Source organism: Strongylocentrotus purpuratus, unplaced genomic scaffold (assembly GCF_000002235.5).
Source record: "Strongylocentrotus purpuratus isolate Spur 01 unplaced genomic scaffold, Spur_5.0 spur5_scaffold_21, whole genome shotgun sequence".
Taxonomy (NCBI): domain Eukaryota; kingdom Metazoa; phylum Echinodermata; class Echinoidea; order Camarodonta; family Strongylocentrotidae; genus Strongylocentrotus; species Strongylocentrotus purpuratus.
Window position 1 is genome coordinate 25,643,814 of NW_022145607.1, and position 21,003 is coordinate 25,664,816.

Here is a 21,003-nt window from a genome sequence, read left to right on the forward strand (position 1 = left end):
AAAAATAATTCACCACACTGCGTTCACAATGTGGGAAAGTATAATCTCTCCGGCAAGTAATATCATAAAGTAATGAGACTCGGTGAAGCAGTGTGAAATCTGATTCGATAAACTTTATTTCATTCAACAAAACATAATCTCAAATGAACAAGTTAACAATCTTTCTGGAATTGAATCACAAATCAGAGTTCAGAATAAACATCAAATAAGTCTGTCTCCAACCAATAATCTACCAACAATGATTCTCATCTTCGTCGAGAAAGATAGCATACAACGATAATAGATGCTATACTTATTCAAATCACACTTTGGGATTCCTAACCCATAAATATGTTTTCCATCGAATTCTCTGCAGAAATTGTACAAGCGATGAAAGAATGAGTTGACTAAAATCGTGTTCTTCTAAACAATTCCAACGAGGGATAACATGTCACAAACGATCAGTGTATACGGGAGGACGAATAAACAAGGTAGTAATGACTTATATTTAATTCAATATGAAAGGAGTAACATTAGAGCAATAACCAATACTCTGCTAATATAGTCCTAAGAAATAACACGGAATGTACAATAATAATGAGCCAGGAAATGTGATACTGACTGATTGATCCTTACCTCTAAATAAGTCACATTATTATTTACGTTTCAATCTTTGTTTCATTATTGATATGACATTAACCCATATTATGATTTGTCAAAATCTGTTTAGTGCTCAAACAGGTAAAGCGTTTACATATCTGCTATGATATGCGGTCTTTTGATGAATTCAAATTAATTTACAAAAATGCATATTTGCATACTTATCAGTTCCTCAAATTCGTTATAATACTCGCAAAACAAAATATTTATGTACCACGTAAAGGAAGTCTCCCAATAATTGGCGGCTCCTCAATATCATTAAAAACAAATATAAGTACGCCAAAAATATAATGAGAATGTAGTGTTTTTGTAGTATAAGTGTTCAGTACGAAATAGGTACGATAAATTCAAAGGACACTAAAAGCAACAACAAAAAGTGTTGTGATAAATGCAATTAAATAACATAATACTATTGGATTTTTATATAGCGCACATATCCACTCAAGGCGCTCCAATATCACATCGGCTGTGCTATATAGGTGACCGAATTCGGTGCTCACAACATTCAAGGAACTCCTTCCTACCGGTACACCTTATAGAGAGATTAATGTTTTGCCAAAGGACTTTTGTGCCGCCGCGGTTTTCGATCCGCAAACAATGTGATCCACAGTCCAAATACGTATCCACTAGCCCACGACACCTCCACTACGATTATTACTTATTCAAATCGTATTCAAGTCGTATGATAAACATGATATATCTATACAAGATATTCTTTCAGTAGAACTGACACGAACTACTAGTCAACTTATATTTTCATTTTTGACGTATGTAGAAAAACATGGATAGCAGTTTGTTCAACCATATCAATAGCATAATAACACTCTTTAGTATATTTAGAAAAGTACATTTCTATTATGTGGGTATGAAATCAAGATTATTCTGTTATTTTTTCAAAATAACGATTTTTAGACGAAGGACATTAATACAAGTGCGAACAATAACCTACATATTGCCATAACAGAATAATGATAAGCATTGGAAAGCAAACAAATAACATCATCTACAGTTAACTCAATTATTTAATAATAATAATAATAGCTCGTTCTTATATAGCGCTTTTCGTAACTCAAGAATGATAGGTGGACTGGTTGAATTACTTTCTTTGTTGAATACTTTTAGATGTAAGCTTTTATGTTCCATTCTCAAGACACGTAAATCGGGACAAATCAATTTTTAAAATTACAAAACTTAGTATGTAAGAAATACAATGACAATAATTATAAACGTGTATGTAATGCCATTAGTTACAGATCGCTCTTGCAAAATCTAGGTTGGTTAAATACCTATGATACTTCTCTCCATGAATCATAATTGTCAAAAGAATGAAATTAATGATGATCGACAGGTCTTTATTTTTATACAATATGAGAAAATTTACCTGATTTTTTTAAAAAAAAGCATTCATTTTTTAACATCAATCTAGTCAGAGTTCATAGGGCACTCACCCGTTTTTTTTAACTGGAAAATGTGAAGAAGCGCATTTAAGAAATTGTACAACTTTTATTATCATCTTTGCGCTCATTTCTACTTAGTCTACGTTGTCCCTCTTCAAAAGGGTTCTGTCTCTGTCTCTCTATTACTCTCTCTTCTCTCACGCGCCTCTCTCTTTGTATCCTCGCCCAATCTTCCACTACCAATCTTTGAGTTTCTTGTCTTGCATTTTCTTCTCTTTCCTGATTCGCAAGTCTTTCTCTTTCTCGTCTCGCTTTTTCCAGCGTCTCTCTTTGTATCCTCACCCTCTCCTCCCTTGCGAATCTTTGTATTTCTTGCCTTGCATTTTCTTCTCTTTCCTGATTTGCAAGTCGTTCTCTTTCTCGTCTCTTTCTTACCATCATCTCTCTTTCTATCCTCACCCTCTCCTCCCTTGCCAATCTTTGTGTTTCTTGTCTTGCTCTTTCTTTTCTTTCCTGATTCACAAGTCGTTCTCGTTCTTGTCTCTCTCTTTCCTGATTCACAAGTCGTTCTCGTTCTTGTCTCTCTCTTTCCTGATTCACAAGTCGTTCTCGTTCTTGTCTCTCTCTTTCCTGATTCACAAGTCGTTCTCGTTCTTGTCTCTCTCTTTCCTGATTCACAAGTCGTTCTCGTTCTTGTCTCTCTCTTTCCTGATTCACAAGTCGTTCTCGTTCTTGTCTCTCTCTTTCCTGATTCACAAGTCGTTCTCGTTCTTGTCTCTCTCTTTCCTGACTCACAAGTCGTTCTCGTTCTTGTCTCTCTCTTTCCACCTTCTCTCTTCGCTTCCTCTCCAACCATTCCAAATGTCTTGCCTCTCCTACTCTTTCCTGATTCACAAGTCGTTCTCGTTCTTGTCTCTCTCTTTCCTGATTCACAAGTCGTTCTCGTTCTTGTCTCTCTCTTTCCTGATTCACAAGTCGTTCTCGTTCTTGTCTCTCTCTTTCCTGATTCACAAGTCGTTCTCGTTCTTGTCTCTCTCTTTCCTGATTCACAAGTCGTTCTCGTTCTTGTCTCTCTCTTTCCTGATTCACAAGTCGTTCTCGTTCTTGTCTCTCTCTTTCCTGATTCACAAGTCGTTCTCGTTCTTGTCTCTCTCTTTCCTGATTCACAAGTCGTTCTCGTTCTTGTCTCTCTCTTTCCTCATTCGCAAGTCGTTCCCTTTCCTGTCGTTCTCTTTCCTCTCTCACCTGATCTTCCCTGATCTGCCTTTCAATTTCAAACTGTTCTTCAATATCTTCCTGATCAAACTCAAGTTCCTGTTCTTCTTCTTCCTCCTCCTCATATTCATCATAGCCGAAGGCACCGGTCGGCCATGCAGCTTGAGTAGCACCATCCATCTCGTTAGCCACTCGGTTACCACCGGTCAAGCGATGGCTTCCTCCACCAATTTTTGCTCCACACTCGGGGCACTTGGTCTCTTCCATAGCACCCCCACATTCGCCGATTGCATACACGTGACCTTTTGGACATTTGTACCAATGCCCTTGACTGAGACCGATGGCTTTGACAATTTGAACGCGCTCTTGATCGGTGATACCAAGAACCACATGGCCCATCTCCTGCTTAAGTTGTCGAAGAAGCTTAGTTGCCTGAACTTCATTCTCACCGGTAAATGGTGTTTCCTTGTCAACGACACTATCGAAAGCTTTTAGATATCGACTTTGCATGTTTTGATTCAACATGGTCATGTTGCGCGTAAGAACCGTCATGGCCTGAGACCGAAGATTAGCCCGAGAAATTTCTCTTTGTAGGTCATTCATCTGCTGATCGGTGAACTTATCCATCTCTCCCCCGACAACCTCGTTCTTCAGTTCTCGAAGTCGCATTTCCAAGGCATGCATTTGCGTTTTCAACATAAAGGTGACATTTGTTCCAGTTGACACCTTGGCTCTGACATCGGCAATAGCTCGCAAGAACGCGCATCTGTTGAGGCGAGCGAGTATCTTCTCTAGATGTTTCATTTGCGTCAAGTCCGCGACCAGTTTCCGCATGTCTCTCTCGGCAAGAAATCTATCTCTAAAAGCCGTGTGGCTTCTGAGTAGAGACAATTTAGCTTTGAGCTCGTTCATCTTGCTTTCGATCTCTGCTTCGCTTCCTCTCATTTTAGTCTTCACATTCTCCACGTCTCCTAGGGTCTGCTTGATGATATTACCATAGCGGAGATTCCTTCGAATAGGCGTCTTGCATTTGGGACATCCTTTCAGCTGAAATTTAAAACCAAATCACAAATTTATTATAGCAAAACAATTAATAAACCATAACTAGGCCTATAGGTGCCAAATTTTAGTTTCTCATCTGAAAAAATGTCGTTATTCCCTTAAAGCAACACCAAATAAATATATGATTTAAAACATTGTGGGACTTACATGTAAGGCTATTTATATGCTTTCAACATTATTTTGTTAAACCGAGAAGTAAGCCATGTCTGTACATTCATTGGAATAACGATTCATCATAGGGAATGATTAACATGAAGAAAATCGACTAAAGTAAATGCCTATTTTATAATAGCCATCTTCTTAATAAACTGGCTTTAGAGCTTTAGAATTCGACTATTATGTTCGGCTTCCATATAGCTGCATGTAGACTTCCATGCATGTCATAATCTCATCGTTTTGGTTCATATGGCGGCTATTACATTCCCCCCCCCCCCTCCCCCGCCCGAACTATGGCCATTTCATTCATGACACATGAATAACACGCCGGCGCTTTTTTAATCTTCTAACACATATGTAAGGACAAGGGTAAATGTAATTATGAATATTTAAAGTAATTTGAGTGAAGACCCATTTGGCATAATACCGTAAGGACAAAATACTAACCTGAATAGTTACGTCATCGCTGGTATCTTGGGTCATGCTCATGTAGTGATCCAAGGCCTCGACCTCGATCACGTGACCACAGTCCTCCAGCTGAACAAACCTGTAGAATGAAAAAAAAAAAAAGCAATGATATAAATTTATTTCTGCATCAAAATCAGCTAAATATCACGTCTCAAACAAAGCGAGGATTGCATGAATGTATGAATACATATGAACATCAAAATGAGTTCGGGCTAATGTTGCTGTTCAGTTCGAATCTAGGTTACCGCTCTCAAATATTTTTCTGTCTTGAAAACTACTGAAACGTCTTAGTAATTTATCATTGAAAAAGAGAAATGTATATCATAACTTGAAATTGAGGCATTTAGACGTATGTCTAGTGACGACATATCAGGTTGTTTTGCCAAGTATTGCGGTACGCGATCTATTTTACTAAGACAACACTAGAATAATGTCTCCTGTAGAAATTAAACCTGACTGTACAATTTTGTCTTGTTAAATTTAAGTATTGATCTCAGGTTCCTACCTTGTGTCTTCCTCGTCCTCACTACCGAAGAGAATCTCTGTCACCTCCTCTCTGTTGCACACACGGCACTTGGTAGGGCATCTTTCTCCACACATTCCAATGCAGGGATGACCGCAAGGCAGATTTTTCTTACAGGGTTCATCACATGGCTTCCGGTTGCAAGGTTCTCCACACAACTTCGCACACGAGACGTGAGGACATCGCCAGAGACAGGATTCCTTACATGGTATACAAGCTTCTCCGCAGAACTTCCTGCACTCACTGTGCTGACATCTATTTTGACATTGCTTCGTGCAAGGAGGGCACTGGGCCGCACAATTACTCTCACAAGAGTGGCCACAGACAAGTGTCCGACCACAGGGCTGTTGACACACCACATGGAGTCTTCCACGCCGACATTTTCCGCAAGTTCCGGAGCACGGGTGCCCACATGCTAAGGCAAAGTTACATGGATCTGGACACGATTCTGGGCCATCGCAGCAACGCACCTCCACAGTATGTTTGCAAGGCCAGTTGGATTTTGTTGTCTTCTCAACACAGATTTCCTTCTTGCATGGGTCTCCGCAAATACCAGTGCATTTGTGACCGCAGCTAAGCAACCGTTCACATTTATCTCTACATGTAGCATGACTTGGGGATAGAAGGCATGGGAGGCGTTGGAAGTGACCGCATGACAGCTGTTTTTCCATCTTCTCTCTGCACTTCGTTTCACATGGTTCTGAGCAGTTCCTGGTGCACTTATGGCCATTTTCACAGATGGATTTGTTGCAAGGCTGCTTGCAAACGACTTTTGCTTGCTCAGAGTCATGATCATGACAGGGTTCCTTACAGCCATGACCACAGTCCAGGCGAGCTTGACATGGTAATCCACACCCTTGTTTCTCTTTAAGCTGCTGAAATCCATCTACTGAGGAAACGGTGATTGGATTATCCGGGTGATGAGGGCACGTTAACTTCAGACAGCTATCAACCAATTCAAGTCGTCGTGCTTCTTCCAAGATCCTAGCCCACATAGTGCACTGGCTGGACAGAAATGAGAAATTGCCAATGATGTACAATCCTCTTCTTGCGCTGCCCAACACAGTGGCGATACGTTGATCCCTAAGCAGACATCCAGGTCTGCTTCCTCTATCGCTTCCGTTACTCATGAACAAGACGATGTCATTCCCACCTCGGAAGTTATCAACGGTGAGAAGTCGGTCCCTCATGTCACTGCCGAAGAGATTCTGCTGGGCTGGGAATGAGACAAGGATTGAGATCTGTTTCCGTGCAAAGCCCTGACCTAACAGATAGCTAAACAGTTCCAGTAAGAACGAGACTTCGTAAGTTCCTGGAGATGCTTGTACATTGTGATCTATGAGGAATACGTTCTGTTTAATGCCAGTTATTGACGGTAGGTCGATGACTGACTGGTCACTCGTGTATTCGTAGCTGAACAGTTGGCGGCTAAGCTTCGATGAAGCCGGGCTCATTCGATGCTGCATTTTAAGCTCATACACGGAGTAGTTGTTGTCAACCAATTGTTGCATAAGAGTAGCATGAATGCCCTGCATGTCTGCGATCTTCCTTACTGCTTGAAATTGGTCTTCTTTGGGGACATTGTCGCCGATGATGATGAGCTGTTGACAGGCAGATGGGATTATGCCCGACGTTATTGACTGAAGAACATCGGCTCCTTCTTCAATGATGATGACTCGTGGGTTGATACGTTGTAGAACCCTTCGGTTCTTAGCAGCCGACGAAGCAGTCATGCCTATTACAGACGCAGAATTAAGAATAGATTCATCAACGACGTCATGCATCTTCTGACAATCAAGGCAGATCTGCTCCATCTCCTTGAAGATGGCCATTGCTCTTTGATTGCATCTGGCTTCCAGTTTGGTAATCCAAAGTCGATAGATTCTCCATCGATTTTGCGAATGCAGTCTCCACACATCTTCGACCTTCTTTGACTCTGAATCTGTCATCTTGTCCCTGGAAGTAAGTTGCTTACTCACAAAGTTTCTTGTCTGGTTTGACAGGTGGGGAGCTAGGGAGTCGAGCACAAATGGGAGATTCTGTTCTAACCATGCATCTCCGTCTCCATCCTGGCATGTAAAGCGGGACAAATTGAATGGGATACCTTCCTCAAGCTTACGAAGATCGTCTCCACAGCTGTTGTTTGACAAAAGCCACTCCAAGATTACTGCACAGGAATTCAGTTCTTTCCCCGCTTTCAGCTTCTGGTAGTGTTTTTCATCCATGACCACTTTGAGGATCTCTTCCGGGAACATCTTGGTTTGAAGATTCGCTATGTTGTCCTGTACATACCAAAGTCTCTTCTTGCACTTCTCTAGTTTCTTACTAGACAACTGGTCTTCATTAGCCGTTGACACAGGCTGTTTCTCACGCAGATTTTCAATTTGATATTCTTGAAGAGACTTCCTTGTATACTGACCAGCCCATCTCACGATTCCGGTCCGCTGAAAGAAAGACACTCCAGTGAGATATTCATCAAGAGTTCCCCTACTGGCACACATGAAGAGAAGTGGTCCACCATCATTTCCCTCGTAAGATGAACCTGTGATATCACTCCATCGATCCTTATTTAGAACAAAAAGCTGAATAAGCTTCAGGCCTACATGCGTCTTTCCGGTCCCTGGCGGACCAGTGATGACAGTCAACTGCTTCGTGAGAGCTGCCTGTATCGCGGCCAGTTGGTGCTCATCGACGCACAGCTGATCAGTTGCAGGCCACTTCTCTTTATTTAGTAGGGGCGTTCTCCATGTTCGAGGCATAGACCTCCTTCCAGTTCGCTCATTCTTCATCAGAGGACCAACGTCGTATTGCATGTCGGGATCATTCCTAAGATTACGAAAATGTTTATTTTCCGCCACTTGGTAGACAACATGCAGTACCAGAGGAAGGATATTGGTGTCGATTTGCCGCATGGCATCCAATACCTCGTATGATTCTTCAACATACTTCCGAGAGTCGAGCATGTAGAAGTGAGTACCTGACATCAGCAATCTTGTATCTTCTAACCTAAGGAGTCGGAGATCTACAAATCCCTTCTTCAGCCACTGGGGGTCCCGCTTGGCAATTGTGGCGAAAATGATATCATGAAAGTGGTTGTTGGTCAGGCAAACCATAGTTCCAAAGGACAGGATCTTTGTTGTCTCCCATGACACATACTCTAGGGAAGATGTGTCAAACTGAACACGAAACGTCACACCTTTGGATGTATGTGTTGTGATGATCTCATGCAATTTGACATTATCAATGATATGGCATTTCCTCTTCGCCGCATCTAGCCCCATTTCTCTCTTTACGTGGTGATAGTTAGAAATCACTGCACGAAGGGGTTGTACGATGTCTTCCCTCAAAAGTCGGTAGTGGCATTCCAGATAGTTTTTTACAGAAGGACCCATCTCAGCGGTTGTATCACGAAGTACTGCAGTATCTGGATCAGCTACTTCTCCTGCTGTAGGAAATATGGGGATGTTGCATATGTCTTCGGCGGATTCTTCTATACCACTTTCCTCGTTGTTGAGTATCATCCTGACATCCGTTAGCCCTTTTGCATGATTTTTTCTCTCAGGAATGTCCAGACCATACTCAATTGTATCATGTATCACCGCTGCAACCATCTGAAAGCTTTCAGTATTTCCACATCTAAACCGGTAAAATGCCATCAAAACCGATATGGCTTTCGGGAGAATATTCCCACTACAGCACAAATCAGTGTTTATCCTGCACTTCATGACAAGCAGAAGTAGATGGACTTGGATGAACTGCCTGTTTGCTAAGAATCGATATACCTCCTTTGCATCATCACCTCCTATCTTTGAGACTGAGAGAAGAACATCCAGGAGACTTGCCATCATATGATCCCCCAAGTCATCCTTAAGGAGCAGAGCTTCCAACAGTGGTTTCCGAGCTCTCAGTGCAATCGCCAGGTCGCTTTCCTTTTGTCGAAGATAATTCAGTTCTCGTACCGTAAGTTCTGGACCGAAAAGGTTCTCGTGGGTAAGCATTTTTGTCCTGTTGTCTATCTTTCTAGTCCTTTTACGTCGGCCTGTGGTACTGCTTGAAACGGATGATACTGATTCAGTATCACTGAGTATGGTGCTTCCGCTGTCATCATCTAGTACATCTAGTACATCTATACTGCACGGAGTGGGGCGTCTACCTGCCATAATAGAACGAGTATCTAGTAGACTGTTCGCATGGACAGCTGTCGATGCATGTTCCCTTATACTTGTCTGGGCCGAGGAAAAGGAGTCAATCTGCTTGAATTACCGACCAAATATGACGAAATCTATGAGAAAAAAACAATACAAAAATCACGAGTTAGAATAATTTTTCTTAAGATAAGCAGTGACTAACATTGACATGAGGTAATAATAAAAATAGAAGAAGCTTGATATGTAAGATATCAATTCCAAATTCTATTTCTTTTTAAAATTTTGGGTCCATAAATAGAGCAAACTGCAGTGTGGGGGGAACTAAAAACGTATTTGTATTGCGTAGTATTAACAAAATTATAGCAGGACGAGCGTTTACATTGGTTTGAATCCTTCTATACCACTGTGTAGTGATTGTTGATCGCACTTGCACGACAAAGGAAACATAATAACCCCGGAACAAACAAAGTTACTGGTAGACGTAGGACATGACGTTGAGGAAAAAACTGTTATGATAACATTGAAAAATTGCATCTTTAGGTTTATATAAATTGTAAATAAACGGATGACAAGAAAGAAGACGAAACACTTCATGCATGGCTGATCGTCAATGAAGCGGAGTTTGTTGTTTGTTGCTACGGCAGGCAGCCAGTGAAAACGAGTTCGTTTAATAAAACTATGGAAATGCAAGCATTACTTTAAACTAAAAGAAATTTTTTGTTCTTGGCTCATTTTTCCTGTTGAGGTGTCATGAAACTAATGAAAGTACAGAAAATGAATTCTCTGGAAATGTGATTCTCTCTTTGAAATTAAAATAACATTTGCCAACTTTCTTCAATGATTATGTATCATATTAGTTACATCAAATGATAAAGGAGGATCCAACTTTTACAAATATGTGTGATTTATTAATTGTAATTGTGATTAAGTTATGATGAAATTCTTTACAATACAGTCCCAAACTGAAGATGCTAAAGGAGATTCTATGAGATATATTGTTGAACAGTGTATCAACAGAGCAATGCAGTTTGATTCACATTCATTACTGTATTGATTCATTCATTTAATTTCCAATTCTCGTAAAAAATAAATTCAACAATACTTTATACATATAAGCAAATATATAAACAATACAAAAAAGATGGAGGAGCCAGCAGCGGCCACCGGCCTTTCAAAGGCTGGGCTCAAATGGCCGCAGATAATTATACAAAGAGAACAGAAAGAGTGGTAAAACAAGTGTGTACAGGCTAATTAAACATAAGATAGAAATTCCTTCATAAGATGATGTTTGTATTTTCGTTTGAATGAGGCAAGAGTAATTACTCCGGAATATTTTACAGATCTACGTGAAGTATGGTATTTAAACAATGGAATATATAAATCATTAGCATGTCTTGTGTAATGTGGATGAACATCCTTTGTTATTTTGAATATATTATCGAAAATAGAAGGTAACCTGTTATTAGTGTACATAAATGATCCAACTTTATTATATTTTATAGTGCATTTGTTTTTCTTTCTAATTAACATGATCAACAAAATATATTAGAAGTATCCATATGCATCGATATGAACTGTATGACATTTTATTTCAGGAAATCTGTATTAATCTTTATTATTTTATGAAATAAACATTTCACATACAATACATGGAATAATCTACACCAATGCTTTGATTTAAATAGAAAGGGGGTCCCCCGAAAATATCACCCCACAAATAAAAGCGGGTGGTGTACTCATTTTCCGGAAGGTTCGTATTCTTGTTTCATAGCTCCTGAGTCTGAGGTTAGAATTTCTAGCACAAAGTCCGTATTACCAGGGAGTTCACGACTTCATACTTAAGTTGACGAAATCACATTTGATCACGCCGTTAAGTATATGAAATGCCGCAAATATTTAGTTTAGTCATCAATAAATGTCAACAAGAACAAATTTATTTTCTGAAGGGCTTTCTATTGCCAACTGCAGCCTCTTTAAATCAGTTATGATGGCATGATGGTAAAGCACTACATGTTATTATGCACTTAATGTGCATGCAGTCGGGATAATTTATCAATTAAATTTTTTTTTCTTTCAGAACACAGTAACCATGTTCAGAAGGGGGCTTCCTAGTCAGCGTTAGTTAATCACTGCAGCAGTAAATATCCCATAAATATTTGACTTTCACCATTAGTTGTCCATACCCTCTTACTCGGACCAACTTGCCACGATAAGCTCTAAACACGACCTTTGCGTCGACCAAACTTGCAATCCCTTGAACCGGGCCTGACAAGCAGGCGCGTACGCAGGGGGGGGGGGGGGGGGGGGGGGGGGGGTTTGGGGGGTTAAACCCCCCCCTTTGGAATTTTTTTGTGTGTAAACCCCCCTAAAAAAAACCTAAAACCCCCCCCTTTTGGATTTTTTTTTTTTTTTTTTTTTTTTTTTTTTTTTTTTATTAAAAAAAAAAAAAAAAAAAAAAATTATTCCCATGGCCGACCTAAAAAAGGTGACCTTACCCCCCCCCCAACGGAGCAAAATGTCAAATTTCCAAATTTCGAGACCAAAAAAAAAAAAAAAAAAGTGTCCTCTTACCTAGATACAAAAATCTATATTTTGTTTTTGTTTTTTGTTTTTAATTCCTTGTTTGGGTTATTAAAATTAAAAGGATAGGATATTGGAAGAGAGAGAAAGAAAAAGAGAGAGAAGCCTTTATTTTTTAACAGTTATCCACACTCTCTTTTTCTCTCTCTTTTAAATAATTAATGTCATTAATTATTTAAAAGAGAGAGAAAGAAGTAAACTAACATTAGAAAGAAATGCGTTTGTGATTATAGTCAGTTTTTGACTGATTGCCATTATACCAAATGACAACAACAACGGACTGCAGGCAAATTCAGTGTTTGGCGCTGGTGTGATCACCACGCCTTTGTTTAGTACAACATTGATTGGAACGAGCAACCGTTACATCTTCGGTATTCTATAGCCTGGATGTAACATCATAATATATATACACTGTTTGATATCAAACCTATAAAATGCAACGTAGAAATTATCATACTGCTAAGCAAAGTGTTATGAAATGCTTCAAACTTTATGCGGATATATATATAGCTAATGAAACTGCCTTCCCTTTTTGTACTCAGATTTGGTTTTGACGGGGGTGTGCCGCTGAAACCTCAAAACCGGTATCCATTTTGAAGGGTCATTTTGGTGGATTTTTTTCGAAGTAAAGCCCATTTTCCAAAAATTTCGGGTGTTTTTTGCATGGCAAACACCTGGAAAATTTTGAAAAAGCGGACCAATGTTTAGGGCTATTTTTTAAATTAAAAATGGGACCCATGTTTAGGGATTTTTAGTGAAAAAGTTACCCATTAGAGCGGCACACCCCCGTATGTCTTAATATGTGAGTACCCCCCCCCCCCCCGAGATCGACTGCCTTTAGTGCTCGTAATGCTTTGCCTCCCGCACCGCGCCTATATTGCAAAGATTGCAGGACGCACGTACGTAATCCTCGTAGAACAACGTAGAACTATCATACTGTTCATGTGTTTATAAACAAAATGCTGTGAAATTCTTCAAACCGCCAGCCTACGGATTGCGCAATAGATCAAGCGGATTCAAACCGACAGAAAGTTTACGTAAATTATGCAGATATTAAGGAAAGATATATATACGCAGTCTTAAAGGGGAAGTCCACCCTGAAATTAAGTTAGTTTTAATAGGAGTAGAAAATGAGAGAAACAAGTCAGTGAAAGTTTGAGCAAATTCCGATTAAAAATAAGGAAGTTAGGATTTTTGAAGTTGTGATCAATCAAACACAAATTGGCACCTCTATGACGTATCATGCGAGCTCAACTTCCATTTGCTCAGTACTAAAAAAATCTAAAATTTTCAATTTCCCTCAAGAAAAATTTCAACCATACATGCACCCTAAATATAATAATTGCAAATATGTTTCTATACTCCCCCTGCAAGGAACAAATACATATTCCGTCATCAATAACGAAGAAAACATGATTTTATGGAATATTATGCACAAAGCAAATGAAGGAGAGCTCGTATAATAAGTCACAGAGTTGCCAATTTGTATTTGATTGATCACAACTTCAATAATTCATAACTTTCTTATTTTCATTCAGAATTTGCTCAAACTTTCACTCACCTGATTTTCTTATTATTCTGCCTCTATCGAAACAAACTTATTTTGGGGGTGGACTTTCCCTTTAACCATTTTATCAATGATCAATCCATTAACTAATATTATAAATCCACTTACTATAGGCCTACTAAAATCCATTTTAATCGAAAGGCATTCACTGGTTCATGTAGACCTATTATCAATCAAAGTCCACTTAAAATCAAATATTATCAATCAAAGTCCACTTAAAATCAAATATTATCAATCAAAGTCCACTTAAAATCAAATAATCAAGGCGCACTTGTGTAACAAAAAAACAAAAAAGAACAGGAGTAAGATATAGACTCTATATAGACTATATACATTATACATGTATACGGACAGTGGCGTATGCAGGATTTTTTTCAAGGGGGGGGGGGGTTAACATTTATAAATCGGGCCGAAAATTTCGCAACGACTCAGCCAGCCGCTGAATAAGCGGGGGAGGGATGGGGGGGGGGGGGAATAAGAGGACATAATTTTTCTTTTTTTTGTCCCGAAATTTGAAAATCTGACCGATCAATATTTCGTTTCGTTGGGGGGAGGGGGTAAGGTCACCTTTTTTAGGTCACCCATTATAATTATTAGGATTTTTTGAATTTTTAATAAAAATATTACAAAAAGAAGAAAAAAAGGATAGGGGGGGGGGGGTCTCCAAAACACACACATTAAAAATAATGAAGGGGGGGGGGGGTTAACCCCCACACCCCCCCCCCCCTGCATACGCGCCTGTATACGGACATAAAAGAGATGATATTTGTATACACTTTAGCTGGTCTGCTAAATATGATCCTTGAGGGCATACCACAGCGAATTAGGCCCTGCATGTGAAGGGGTTCTCTCAACCACTTGACTAAAGCTATGGTCACAAATCAGAGCAGCGACCGACCGATCAGTAGCCTGCTCGGTCGCTGCTGGAATTAAGCATCGCCCAGCGATTAGGTCGGTGCCCGGGCGGCGACCGCCCAGGCACCGAGCGTATTTTGGGCGGCGAGTGAAAAATGAGCAGGCGCCGCCCAAATTTTAACTCCGCGCTAAAACTTCAGCGGCGACCGAGCGATCCCCTAAAAACGAGCGGTGCCTGGGTGGCCGCCGCTCGGTGGCCGGGCAGCCGCCGGGCATAATTGGTTAAAAACTCGCCGCTCGGCCGCCGAGCAGCCTACTTTTGAGTAATGTGACCATAGCATTAGTGTTGAGTATAGCCTGAAGAAAAATGTACACATTAAAAAGTATTCACGTAATAAATGGTTTTTAAAAAATGCCAGTGTAGCTTTTTCACCAGAAATGTTATCATATTCTTACCATGATACGGCAGTTTTTTAGAGTCCAATGCAGCGAAGTCCCAGACAAGCTCCGAGCATAATTTATACACGCTCAGTCAATCAACACTGGAGTTGAACTTGAAGTTTGAAGCAAAACAGCGTGTAATTATATCCATGTGGAAGACACGTCGACGCACATGTACCATAAAATCTGCTCAGAGAACAATAGTATACAAAATCCCTCAAAATTCAGGAGGGTGTATCTTCGAGCATGTTAAAGAACTGTCACTAATGAGTGACGTGTCAATGTACAAATCTCATGCACACGATGTAAATAGAAATTATTGCATGCATCATTACAATCACCGACGGTACACTGCATCTGCGCAGTAGTGGGTCGGGGAATACCACATTTAGATCAAAGGTCACCGAATGAAATAAGGCTATTGAGGATGTATTATTAATTTGTAATTCATGGATTTGTTTATTTGAATATAAATCATGATTACCGTGCAGTGATTATTACTTCCCTTTCATGTCATACACTTAGCGAATTCCTATCTTCTACCTATAGATCTATACCCTCATCCTAGCCCTAAACCCAACCTGCAACCCAATTGCAATCTTAACCATGAATCTTTGACGAAATAAAGCCCGGTGCAATAATTGTTGCAGAAGCAAATTTCGACTCAATTTGTCGAACGCTTTCTATTTCTAAAGATTCAGTTTCTGATTGATATTCTCTTTAATTCTGATATGCTCCTTAATTCTAAAATTCTGAAAAGTTCTGATGGCTGTTACCATGGTGACCGTGTTTTGTGGTAAATTTTAATTCTATTGAGTCATTGTTATTATATTCTAATGTACCTCCTAATGAAGGTGATAAGATCAGAACCAAAATCATTTCCTTCATTGCATCACATTCGAGTTGACACCACTGTTTTCCTGCAGTGTTGTATGCAAAGTGACTCGGTAACATTGTTGAAGGTTGATGAAAATGCGTAATTTTTGGATGAAATGTTACTTATTAGATTCCTTCTACTGTACTAACCCTCTAACATTCAAACAATCCTGAACAAAATCTCAAACCACAAAGATATTTATGGTTTATTTGAGGGCGTCACTGTGCGACACCCTCTACAGTAATAATCCTAACCATTTTTGAATTTTCACAACCGTTTTTCCATGAAAAAAAGACATAAGACAGGCTTTCAAAAATCTTTCAACACTTAAATGTTTGGAATGGTATACAGAGCCAATTCATTGTTTTGTGACGATTTACATTCACCTAAAATGTAATTCAATTGCAATAATATAGTTGGGAGAATCATTTAAGGATCGATCAGATTAGTTTTCCCAATTTTTATCATTAATAATGGTTTGTTTTCACTCAAACTTTCAAATTATCTTTAATTGTCCATCTAGCATTGAAGTCACTACCTTTTCACCATTTTCTTTTATCTGAACAATGTTACCAAGTCCCTTTAAGGGATATAGGACGTAATCGTCCCGTACACTCTTTTAGAACTCATTTAGCATACCTTAAACTGTATACACAACATTTAGCATGCATGTACCTTAAAGAATACACAACATTCAGCATACCTCAGACCTATACTCCCATTTCCCCATTTCAAAATTTCGACCTAAAATGTGATAACTTTCTTTTTTCTTGTCAGACATTCCGCAAGCGTGCCCCCTTTCAAAAACCTGCATCTTTTCCCAGTTGTATGACTTGTGCATTTTACCCGACTTACATAATCACGTCACTATGAACCAACTCTCACTCACGAAAAAGGGAAAGTCTAATGTGGGGCGCACGTACTAAGGGTGACCATACACCACTACTCGTTTAATATCAAATATCAATGCATAAACTCCCCAACAAATGGTGGTAACAGACCAAACCACACGTTTTGATAGACATGGTTTGTTAGAGATTCAAATAGAAGAGATGAGATAAATGGTACTTGGGAGGGGGAGGGGGGGGGGGAGGAGGGTTACGATATAGTCTCAACCTTCTCTTTTCAAGAACAAAATATTACATTCATTTACATGAGCCTACGACTCCTATGATTAACATTCCAATCAAATAATAAAATCGATGTTAGTTTTAAAGTAAGAGCGTTCGCTTCGTCTTAATTATGCACAATGTTCATTTCACGTTTCCTGTTGATGTTTATTACATACTTAGATAAAACGTAATTTTCTTTTGTTTTGTAAAGCGCTTAGAAACTATATGTGTATACCAGCGCTATATAAATTTTACATATTATTATTATTATCAAATGATATGCGTAACACCCATTACCCTACATTATCCAGGGTTAACTGTTATGTTTTGTCTGGACACGGCGCATTAATGATAAAGCGAAATGAGCATCACGTCTTGGTGTTTGAAACCGAGCTGATTTTTATCAGATGATAAAGATAAGTTTATGTAATCATCACGCCTGTCTGGTCACAGTGGCGTTGCTACAGGAAATGGGGTCATACGATGAGGGTGTTTGCATCGTGGAACAGACTATTTCTGTGAACAATGTTGAAGAGATGAACAATGTCAAAAGCAATGTGATTGAAATGTTTGGCTGTTTTATTTTCGGATTAAGTAATACTTATGTCATTGTTATTGTCGCACATTGACATTGAACTTGTCATATCCTAGTCTCACCACAGAGACCAACACCAGACCGACAATGGACCCAACAAAATGCCACATCATCCACAATGGCGCAATATCGGTTGGTTTAGATTAAAGGGGAATATTTTTCAAATAATATTTTTAATGGCCTACAAATTGAAATTAACATGAACTTTGAGGTTAGACGATGTGACGAAGGACTTATTTTGGTGTATGAATGTCTTTGTGATTGTGTTTTTATAGGAAAGTGAACAAATCAAGAAATTTAAACTTGGACTACCTGATGGAGACGGTTGTCCAGGTCTGACCTCTCCTTTCTAGGCCACCGAGAAGGAGAGGGGGGCGGGGGTAACTTTCTGGACCACCGACGTTATTTATCACTGATTGATCAGAGTAAAATGTGGAACTACATAAACTTTTTTGTTTAAGTGTTCAAAAATAATTCACAACACTGCGTTCATAATGTGGGAAAGTACAATCTCTCCGGCAAGTGATATCCTAAAGAAATGAGACTCGGTGAAGCAGTGTGAAATCTGATTCGATAAACTTTATTTCATGCAACAAAAACATTATCTGAAATGAACAAGTTAACAATCTTTCTGGAATTGAATCACAAATCAGAATTAAGGAATAAACAGCAAATGCTCTCTGTCACCAACCGATAATCGCACAATAATAATTCTCATCTAAGTCGGGAAAGATAGTACACAAATAATGGAAGATATAATTATTCAAAACACACTTTAGGATTTCAAACCCTTAACTCTGTTTTCCACCAAATTCTATCTAAGACACAAGAGCATTTTACTTTAATACAATCCACTTTGATAAATCAAATTTGTGTACTTATGTCAAAATAAGGACTAAAAGTACAAGTCTTTTACCTTTGTCATCGTTAAACTTCTTCCTTTATTTTCACTATGAAAACAAAATCAACAACAAATATTGTATTGTAAATTATTCAACCGAATCAACGCATAGTTTGGAGGAATTCCACGGAGAAGGAGCTGGGGTCCGTTTCATAAAACTTGTTATCTATAACAAATATTAAATTTCTATGACAAACTTGCTCTCAGCCAATCAGATGCCGTGATTTCAGTAGCTTATAACAGTAGCTTGTAACTTGATATTGATATCAAGTTTTATGAAACAGGGCCCTGGTGCAATGAAGGATTGATTTCCATATGCTTCCATGTTTACACAGTGTACAGCCAGAAGATGTTGTGACATTGACCAATTAAACATCATGAACCCATTGTATTAATACTACTACTACTACTATACTGCTGCTACTACTACTACTACTACTACTAATAATAATAATAGTGGGATCTTGTGTAGTGCTCATGTCTGTCAGACTTGACACTCTTGGCCAGTGGCGGATCCAGGGGGGGGGGGCCGGGCCCCCCCTTGAGAAAAAAATCATGTAAAATCACGTGATTTTTACCTTTTTTGGGGGTTGGGCCCCCCCCCCCTGGCGCTCAAGGGGGGGGGGTGCAAATCGAAAAAATTTTGAGGATCAAAAAAAAAAAAAGTGCTCCCTACCCCCCCCCCCCCCCACTGAACGAATTTTTGGCCGGCGCGTTTTTCAAATTTTCGGGAGCAAAAAAAAAAAATGTGCTCTGTACCCCCCCCCCCCCCCCCCCCCCCCCCCCCCCCCACTGAGCGACTTTTCGGCCGGCGCGATTTTCAAATTTTCGGGAGCAAAAAAAAAAAAAATTGGGCCCCCTCCCCTAAGAAATCCTGGATCCGCGCCTGCTCTTGGCGCTCCACAATTATTACCCCGGCTTTATCATGTTATTAATTATGGTGCTCTAGCATTTCAAGGAATTAATTCCTGCCAGGTACCCATTTACATCACCTGGGTCGAGTGTGATCCAGAGTCCGGTGACGTGTCTACTCGACCACGACACCCCAGCGTAACGACCGATTTTCAGTACTCCTATAACCTTATACTAACTACATGTATATAATAATATTTCAAACAAAATGAAATTGCAGAACCTTAACAAGCGATGAAATAATTAGTTGACTAAAATCGTGTTCTTCTAAACAATAGGGACTTTTAGATTTGCGTGGACTGATACGTGTGACGTCCATTCAAGGCAGTGCATTAAAAGGACGTCGATCGTAGCAATCCACGCTGTCGTTGTGCAAATCTAAAAGTCCCTAATACCAACAAGGGATAACATGTCACAAACGATCAGTGTTTACGGGAGGACGTAAACACATAGTAATGACTTATTTTTAATTCAATATGAAAGGAGTAACTATAAAGCGATAACCAATACTCTGGTAATATAGTCCAAAGAAATAACACGGAATGTACAATAATATGAGGGAGGAAATGTGATACTTACTGATTGATCCTTACCTCTAAATAAGTTACATTGTTATTTACGTTTCAATCTTTGTTTAATTACTATGAAATGTACCCATATTATGATTTGTCAAAATCTGTTAAGTGCTCAAGCAGATAAAGCGTTTACATAGCTGGTATGATATGCATTACCGTTAGCCGTCTTTTGATGAATTCAAATTAATTTACAAAAATGCACATTTGCATACTTATCAATTCCTCAAATTCTAATAATTGGCGGCTCCTCAATATCATTAAAAACAAGTATAAGTACGCGTAAAATATATTGAGAATGTAGTGTTTTTGTAGTATAAGTGTTCAGTACGAAATAGGTATGATAAATTCACAGGACACTAAAAGCAACAACAAAAAGTGTTGTGATAAATGCAATTAAATTGCAGTAACAATAACATAATACTATTGGATTTTTATATAGCGCACATATCCACTCAATGCGCTCCAATATCACATCGGCTGTGCTAGGCGACCGAATTCTGTGCTCACAACATTCAAGGAACTCCTTCCTACCGGTACACATTACCGGTACACCTTAGTAGAGAGTGGCAAATCTAGATTAATGTTTTGCCAAATGACATTTGTGCCGCGGCGGGATTCGAACGGCGAACCATGTGATCCACAGTCGAATACATATCCACTAGACCGCGACACCTCAACTATGATTATTACTTATTCAAATCGTTTTCAAGTCGTATGATCAACATGATATATACATGTATTCTATATAAGATATTCTTTCAGTAGAATTGCTACATGAACTACTAGTGAACTTATATTTTCATTTGTTGACGTATGCAGATGACTACACAATTGTCAATGGATAGTAGTTTTTCAATAACATCAATAGCACAATTAAATTCTTTAGTATATTTACAACATTACATTTCTATTATGTGAGTATGAAATCAAGATTATTCTGTTATTTTTTCAAAATAACGATTTTTAGATAAAGGACATTA

The 21,003-nt window shown here is 39.1% G+C and overlaps 2 protein-coding genes across 2 annotated transcripts; both read right to left on the minus strand.

The window, feature by feature from the left end:
- Positions 1-2,099: 2,099 nt before the first annotated feature.
- On the minus strand, positions 2,100-8,242 carry LOC100893454 (NFX1-type zinc finger-containing protein 1). The gene is made up of 3 exons (XM_030995490.1): positions 5,443-8,242; positions 4,917-5,016; positions 2,100-4,298 (listed from the first exon to the last, which is right to left on the minus strand). Exons 1-3 carry the CDS (start codon positions 8,217-8,219, stop codon positions 2,124-2,126), a joined length of 5,052 nt encoding a protein of 1,683 aa, XP_030851350.1. The 5' UTR covers positions 8,220-8,242; the 3' UTR covers positions 2,100-2,123.
- On the minus strand, positions 8,239-15,374 carry LOC115927917 (NFX1-type zinc finger-containing protein 1-like). Its single transcript, XM_030994266.1, has 3 exons — positions 15,067-15,374; positions 8,297-9,742; positions 8,239-8,243 (listed from the first exon to the last, which is right to left on the minus strand). Exons 2-3 carry the CDS (start codon positions 9,618-9,620, stop codon positions 8,239-8,241), a joined length of 1,329 nt encoding a protein of 442 aa, XP_030850126.1. The 5' UTR covers positions 9,621-9,742; positions 15,067-15,374.
- Between the last annotated feature and the right edge of the window lie 5,629 nt (positions 15,375-21,003).